General features: G+C 19.6%; 1 protein-coding gene and 1 pseudogene across 1 annotated transcript; one reads left to right on the plus strand and one right to left on the minus strand.

Annotated features, from left to right (window-relative positions):
- Window positions 1–70: 70 nt before the first annotated feature.
- On the minus strand, window positions 71–2,530 carry LOC119664115 (annotated as a pseudogene).
- Window positions 2,531–4,067: 1,537 nt separating this feature from the next.
- On the plus strand, window positions 4,068–5,204 carry LOC119664114 (cytochrome b-like). The gene is given in 1 exon segment (XM_038073668.1): window positions 4,068–5,204. A coding segment is annotated over 1 exon segment (1,137 nt).
- Window positions 5,205–9,242: the final 4,038 nt, after the last annotated feature.

The following is a 9,242-nucleotide window of genomic DNA, read 5'->3' on the forward strand; positions in this document are numbered from 1 at the left end:
ATATTAGTACAAAAAAAAATAAACTTATTAATATTATAATTAAACTATTATTCTGCAAAATTTGATTAAATTTTGAATATCCCAATAAATTTTTATATAAATAAAATCCTCCAAAAAATTCAGATCAACCCTGATCAAAACTTTTATACAAATTTTTACCTAAAAATAAAAAATTAAAAATTAACCCATATGTAACAATATTAGGCATAAATCACATCGAACCAAAAAATAAAGAAATAAAATAATTTTGTAAAGATTTATTGAAAAAATATAAAGAAATTTTTGAAATATAATATCCTACTAATCCCCCTAAAATACACACAATTAAAGTTAATAATTTTAATAAAAAAGGTAAACAAATTATTGAAGGGGTGCCAAATAACAGTCAATTTAAAAATCCTCCACCAATAATTCTTATAAATAATAAACCAGATATTCCTTTTAATATAATTCAACTATTATCTCTCAATAAATTTAAACTATAAAAATTAAAATTTCCAACTAATGAATAATAAACTAAACGAATTGAATATCTAACTGTTAATCCTGTAGAAAAGAAAAAAAGAAAAAAAGAAAATATATTAATATAACTCAATGATACAATTTCTAAAATTATATCTTTAGAATAAAATCCAGCCAAAAAAGGTATTCCACATAAAGCTAAATTAGCAATATTAAAATATCTACATGTAAAAGGTATATAACTTCTTAATCCTCCTATTAAACGAATGTCTTGTAAATTATTTATATTATGAATAATAGCCCCAGCACACATAAATAATAATGCTTTAAATAAAGCATGAGTTAATAAATGGAAAAAAGCTAATTTATAAAATCCTATAGATAAAATTCTCATTATTAACCCCAATTGACTTAAAGTAGATAATGCAATAATTTTTTTAAATCAAACTCAAAATTAGCTCCTAACCCTGATATAAATATTGTCAATCCTGAAATTAATAACAATCTTTGTCCTAAAATTGTATCTCCAATTAATAAATTAAACCGGATTAATAAATAAACTCCAGCAGTAACAAGAGTAGATGAATGTACCAAAGCTGACACAGGAGTAGGGGCTGCTATTGCTGCAGGTAACCAAGCTGAAAATGGAATTTGAGCTCTTTTAGTTATTGCCGCCAATACAATTAATATACCAATAATCAATATATTTATATCTAAAATATTAAATTTTAATAAAAAAATATAATTTCAAGATCCATAATTTAATATTCAAGCAATCGCTAATAATAAAGCAACATCTCCAATACGATTTGATAAAACAGTTAATATACCTGCATTATAAGATTTTACATTTTGAAAATAAATCACTAATAAATAAGAAACTAACCCTAAACCATCTCATCCTAATAAAATTCTAATTAAATTTGGAGAAATAATTAAAAATATCATTGATATAACAAATAACAAAACTAATAAAATAAATCGATTAATATTTATATCTCCTGCTATATATTCTTTTCTATAATAAATTACTAAAGACGAAATTAATAATACAAAACATATAAAAATTAATCTTATTCAATCAAATAAAAAAGTTATTACAATTCTAATTCTATTTAAAGAAATTAATTCTCATTCTAAAAAAATTGAATAATCATGATTAATAAATATTAAACCAAAAATAAAAGAAATAATTCTTAAATTAATTAATAATCAAAATCTTATTCTACATAAAGATAAATTTTTCACAATTTAAAATAAAATTTTATATTTTTGACACCACAAATCAATGTTTTAATTAAACTATTTAAATATAATCAAAAAAAATTATTTCACTTTTTATAATCAATAAATTTAAAGGAACCCAGTGTAATAATAGTAATAAAAATTCTCGTATATTATTTATTCTAAAAGAATAAACCCCTGAATAAATTTTTCCATGTTGTCTATAAGAATACAAATATAAAGTATAAGCTGCTCTAAAAAAAGATAAAAATGATAAAGCAATCATTGAATATCAAGATCAACTTACAATTCTATTTATTAAAGAAATTTCTCCTAATAAATTTAATGTAGGAGGAGCAGCTATATTTCCAGATCTTAATAAAAATCATCATAAAGTTAAAGAAGGTATAAAATTTAATAACCCTTTATTAATTAATAATCTTCGTCTACCTAACCGCTCATATCTAATATTAGCTAAACAAAATAAACCTGAAGAACATAATCCATGACCAATTATTAATCTATACCCTCCACAAATTCCTCAATTTCTTAAATTCATAATTCCTGCTAAAACAATCCCTATATGAGCAACAGAAGAATAAGCAATTAATGACTTTATATCAACTTGACGTAAACAATTTAATCTAATTAAAATTCCTCCAATTAAAGAAATTCTAATAAAAAAATAATTAAATTTTAAACAAACAAATGAAATAAATGAAAATACCCGTAAAAGTCCATACCCTCCTAATTTCAATATAATTCCAGCTAAAATCATTGAACCAGAAATTGGAGCTTCAACATGAGCTTTAGGTAACCATAAATGAACCAAAAATATAGGCATTTTAACCAAAAAAGCTAAAATTATCGAAAAATATAATAATTCATAATTAAACATATAATTACTTAAAAAATAAAAATTTAAATTTCCTAATTTTTCATATAAATAAAAAATTCCAATTAATATAGGCAAAGATACAAATAAAGTATAAAACAATAAATAAATTCCAGCTTGTAAACGCTCAGGTTGATACCCTCACCCTAAAATTAATAATAAAGTTGGAATTAAACTCCCTTCAAAAAATAAGTAAAAAGCAAAAATATTTATTCTAGAAAAAGTTAAAAATAAAAAAATAACATAAAAATTACATTCACTAAAAATAAATTATTATAATTTTTAAATTTTTGAATTTTTTCACTTGCTATTAATATTAATGCACAAATTCAAAATCTTAATAAAATTAATCCATAAGAAATTATATCACATCCTAAAAAATAAGAAATACTTATAAAATAATTTATATAAATATTAAATAAAATAAAAATAAAACTAATAAAAAATAATATATTTTGAACCATTCAAAATATACTATTTAAAAAACAAATAGGAACCAAAAATAAAATAAAAAAAATAAATTTTAACATTATAAAATTCTAAATGATTGAAAATAATCATTTCCATGAGTACGAATTATAGAAACTAAAATAGAAATTCCTAAAGCTCCTTCACAAACTCTAAATGTTAAATATATTATTATAAAATAATTTCTATAATCTATTATATTTATATAACTATATAATAAAAAATAAATTATTAAAATAATAAATTCTAAACTTAATAACATAGATAATAAACGTTTTCGATTAAAAATAAAAGAAAAAATCCCTATCAATACTATTACACAACAAAATAATCAAAAATAAATTATCATTTTTTAGTTTTAATAGTTTAATAAAAACATTGGTCTTGTAAATCAAAAATAAGAATAATTTTTTTAGAACTCTCAAGAAAAAAGAAATAATTCTTTATCATAAATTCCCAAAATTTATATGTTAATTAAACTATTTCTTAAAATCATACATATATTAATTTTAACTATAATACTAATTTCAAGTATTACATTTTTATTCTTAAAACACCCATTATCTATTGGATTAATACTGTTAATTCAAACTATTTTAATTTCAATAATTTCAGGACTAATTTCAAAAACATTTTGATTTTCCTATATTTTATTCTTAATTTTTTTAGGACTACATTATTAGTTTTATTTATTTATGTAACAGCAATTGCTTCAAATGAAATATTTTCATTTTCAATTAAAATACTAATATGAACAATTTCATTAATCACAAGAATTTTATTTTTATGAATTATTTTTTACAATTATATTAATATAGATATATTTACAAATAATGAATCAATATTATTAATTAATTTAAAAATTATAATTAAAGAAAATTCATATATTTTAACTAAACTTTATAATTACCCTACAAATTTTATAACAATTTTTTTAATAAATTATCTTTTAATTACTTTAATTGCAATTGTAAAAATTACTAATATATTTTTTGGACCAATTCGATTTATAAAATAAATGAATAAACCAATATGAATTAAACACCCACTTTTCAAAATTATAAATAATTCTTTAATTGATTTACCAACTCCAATTAATATCTCTTCTTGATGAAATTTTGGATCTCTTTTAGGATTATGTTTAATCATTCAAATTTTAACTGGATTATTTTTAGCTATACATTACACAGCAGATATTAATATAGCTTTTAATAGAATTAGACACATTTGTCGAGATGTAAATTATGGATGACTATTACGAACTCTTCATGCTAATGGAGCTTTATTTTTTTTTATTTGTATTTATCTTCATATTGGACGAGGAATTTATTACAATTCTTATAAATATACACAAACCTGACTAGTTGAAGTAATTATTTTATTTTTAGTAATAGCAACAGCCTTTATAGGATATGTATTACCACGGGGACAAATATCTTTTTGAGGAGCAACTGTAATTACTAATTTATTATCTGCTATTCCTTATTTAGGTATTGATTTAGTACAATGAGTTTGAGGAGGATTTGCAGTTGATAATCCAACATTAACACGATTTTTTACTTTTCACTTCATTTTACCTTTTATTGTTTTAGCAATAACTATAATTCATCTTTTATTTCTTCATCAAACAGGATCAAATAACCCAATAGGACTAAATTCAAGTATTGATAAAATCCCATTTCATCCCTATTTCACTTTTAAAGATATTACCGGATTTATTATTCTAATTATAAGACTTATTCTATTAACTTTAATAAATCCCTATTTATTAGGAGACCCAGATAATTTTATTCCAGCTAATCCTTTAGTAACTCCTATTCACATTCAACCAGAATGATATTTTCTGTTTGCTTATGCAATTTTACGTTCAATTCCTAACAAATTAGGAGGAGTAATTGCATTAGTTACATCTATTGCTATTTTAATAATTATACCTTTTTATAATATAAGCAAATTTCAAGGATTACAATTTTATCCCATTAACCAATTTTTATTTTGAATTATACTATCCACTGTAATTTTATTAACTTGAATTGAAGCTCGATCAGTTAAAGAACCTTATGTTATAATTGGACAAATTCTAACATTTATTTATTTTTTATACTTTTTAATTAACCCTTTAATTAATAAATGATGAGATAACTTACTAAATTAAATGTAAGTTAATTAGCTTGAAATAAGCATATATTTTGAAAATATAAGATAGAATTAAAATTTTCTATTAACTTTACTAAAAATAATTCATATAAATAAATATATTTTTAACCCAACTATAAATAATAAAAAATTTAATGAATATGGTAAATAACACTTTCAAGATAAATATATTAACTTATCATATCTAAATCGAGGTAAAGTCCCCCGAACTCAAATAAATAAAAAAGAAATAATAACTAATTGAAAAAAAATATTAAATTAAATAAATTACATCCTAAAAAAATTACACAAAATAATATTCTTATAAATAAAATTCTCGAATACTCCGCTAAAAAAATTAATGCAAAACCTCCTCTTCTATATTCTACATTAAATCCAGATACTAATTCTGATTCCCCCTCAGCAAAATCAAATGGAGTACGATTAGTTTCCGCTAAACAAATTCTTAATCAAATAAAACCCATAGGAAATAAAAAAAATAAAAACCAAATATAATATTGAAATTTTATAAAATCAATTATATTATATCTTTCAATTAAAAAAATAAAAGATAGTAAAATTAAAGCCAATCTTACTTCATAAGAAATAGTTTGAGCAACAGCTCGTAAACCTCCTAATAAAGAATAATTTGAATTTCTTGATCATCCTGCAATTATTACAGTATACACTCCTATTCTTGTAATTCTTAAAAAAAATAACAAACTTAAATTAAAACTATTCAATCTTCTTAAAACAGGTATGCATATTCACACCAACAAAGATAAAAATAATGAAAAAATAGGAGAATAATAGTAACAAATATAATTTGACATTAAAGGATAAGTCTGTTCTTTAGTAAATAATTTAATTGCATCACTAAAAGGTTGAACTACTCCAATAAAACCCACTTTATTTGGTTCTTTACGAATCTGAATATAACCTAAAACTTTTCGTTCCAACAATGTTAAAAAAGCTACACCCACTAAAACACAAATAATTAATAATAAACTTCTTAATAAAGATATAATAATTTCATTTAAAAACAAGTACTACTTATAATTTTTAAATTATATAAATAAATTCTAAATTTATTGCACTAATCTGCCAAAATAGTAATTAAATTCATTCATAAAATAATTTCTTAAAAATAAATATTAATTCCTTTCGTACTAAAATATTTTATTAAATCAAAAATAGAAACCAACCTGGCTTATACCGGTTTGAACTCAGATCATGTAAGAATAAAAAGTCGAACAGACTTAATATTTAAACTTGTACATTTAAATATGAATCTTAATCCAACATCGAGGTCGCAAACTTTTTTATCGATAAGAACTCTACGCTTTTATCCCTAATGTAACTCAATTTCTTAATCACTAATAATGGATCACTTAATCATAAATAAATGATAAAAATTATTAAAAGTTATTTTAATTTTAATTTCACCCCAATAAAATTAATTAATAAATTAATGACTTAAAAATCAAAATAAATCAAAAACTATTAAATAATTAAGATTTATAGGGTCTTCTCGTCTTTTGAATATATTTTAGCTTTTTAACTAAAAAATAAAATTCTATTAAAATTGTAAATGAAACAGTCTATATCTCGTCCAACCATTCATTCCAGCCTTCAATTAAAAGACTAATGATTATGCTACCTTTGCACCTTTGTTAATATACTGCGGCCTTTTAAATTTTTCAATTTTCAGGTTAAACTTTAAATAAAATACAAAAAGAGATGTTTTTGGTTAACAGGCGAATATAAAATTTGACGAATTCTTTATTTAAACTTTTCAATCATATTAATCAAAATATATCAATATACTAATTTTATCATTATTATTTAACAAATTAAATTTTAAAAAAAATTTAAATAAATAATTAAAATATAATAAATATTTAACATTAAAAAATAAATTATAACAAATTTTTTAATAATTGCTAATTCTAAGCATATAATTAATTTAAACATTCAAAACTTATAACAATTTAATTTACAGTTTATCCCATAAAATATTAAATTAATTATTTATTGAAATTTATACAAATAAATTAAATCACAATTAATTCTAAATTAAATTTATTTCTTAAAAAACTAGAAACCATGTAAAACGAAAAACATTTCATTTCTAAAAATATATTAAAAATGATATTATTACCTCAACTTTTATAAATTTTTAACTCTTAATAAATCGAGCAAAATATTTAAATAAATATTATTTATTTAATAAACCCTGATACACAAGGTACAATAATTAAAATTTTCTTTTAATATAAATATTTTTCAATATATTTCAATATTATTACACAACACTAATACACTATAATAAAAAATATTTTTTCAATAAACTTATAAATTTATAATTATTTTAAATATTAAATTTAAATAAATAAAATAAATAATAAAAATTAAAATTATAAATTTATAATTATTTTTAATATTAAATTTAAATAAATAAAATAAATAATAAATAAATTTAGATCAATTCATAATGATTTGCATAAAAATCTTTTCAATGTAAATGAAATACTTTACTAATTAAGCTTTAAATTGTCATTCTAGATACACTTTCCAGTACATCTACTATGTTACGACTTATCTTATTTTAAAATAAGAGCGACGGCCGATATGTACATATTTTAGAGGTAAAATCAATTTATTTGTCTTTATAAATTAACTTCCAATTCCACTTTTAATTAATTTTTCATATTAATATTCATATAAATACTATTAATGTAACTCATCTCTACTTAAATATAAGCTGAAATAAAATTTATCTATAAATTTAAGAAAATTATTACTCTTTTAAAATATTCTGATAACGATAGATTACAGTATATGAACCGATTGCAAATTTAAGTAAGGTTCAACGTGGATTATCAATTATAGGACAAGCTCCTTTGAATAGACTAAACTACCGCCAAATTTTTTAATTTTCAAGAACATAACTATTACTACTTAAAAACCTAAATTCTACATTTTTAATAATAGGGTATCTAACCCTAGTTTATTTCAAAAATTTTTTAGCTTCAATTAAATTTAAATAAATTTTTAATTAACTTATAATTTCACCTAATAAATTAATTTTAAATTTAACATAAATAATTTCGTTAATTTTAAAATAAAACATTTATATTATTTGTTTAACCGCAACTGCTGGCACAAATTTTGTTAATATTATAATTATAACTAATTCTTAATTTCTTAAATTATTAATATTAATTACTGCGATCAATTTTTTAAACTAATTAATAATCACACAAAAATTTACATGTAAAATTAATTTTAAACAATCTAATAAGCTAAAATCAAACTTTATACATATTTACAAAAATATTATATTTAATATAAATTTATTACTTATTTTTTAATAAATAATAAAATTTAATAAATATACATAAATTAAATAAAATATTTATTAATCCATAAAAATAATTCCTACCCACAATTTTGTCCCCTTTATACCATACATATTTACAAAAATTTTATAAAAATAATTTTATTATCCATTTTTTAATAAATAATAAAATTTAATAAATATCCATAAACTAAATAAAATATTTATTAATCCATAAAAATAATTCTTTCCTCACATTTTTCCCCCTTTAATACATATTTACAAAAATTTTAAATGAAAAATAATTTTATTATCCATTTTTTAATAAATAATAAAATTTAATAAATATCCATAAACTAAATAAAATATTTATTAATCCATAAAAATAATTCTTTCCTCACATTTTTGCCCCTTTAATACATATTTACAAAAATTTTAAATGAAAAATAATTTTATTATCCATTTTTTAATAAATAATAAAATTTAATAAATATCCATAAACTAAATAAAATATTTATTAATCCATAAAAATAATTCTTTCCTCACATCTTTGCCCCCTTTAATACATATTTACAAAAATTTTAAATGAAAAATAATTTTATTATCCATTTTTTAATAAATAATAAAATTTAATAAATATCCATAAACTAAATAAAATATTTATTAATCCATAAAAATAATTCTTTCCTCACATTTTTCCCCCTTTAATACATATTG

Source organism: Teleopsis dalmanni, unplaced genomic scaffold, assembly GCF_002237135.1.
Source record: "Teleopsis dalmanni isolate 2A unplaced genomic scaffold, ASM223713v2 unscaffolded_contig_1433, whole genome shotgun sequence".
NCBI lineage: Eukaryota > Metazoa > Arthropoda > Insecta > Diptera > Diopsidae > Teleopsis > Teleopsis dalmanni.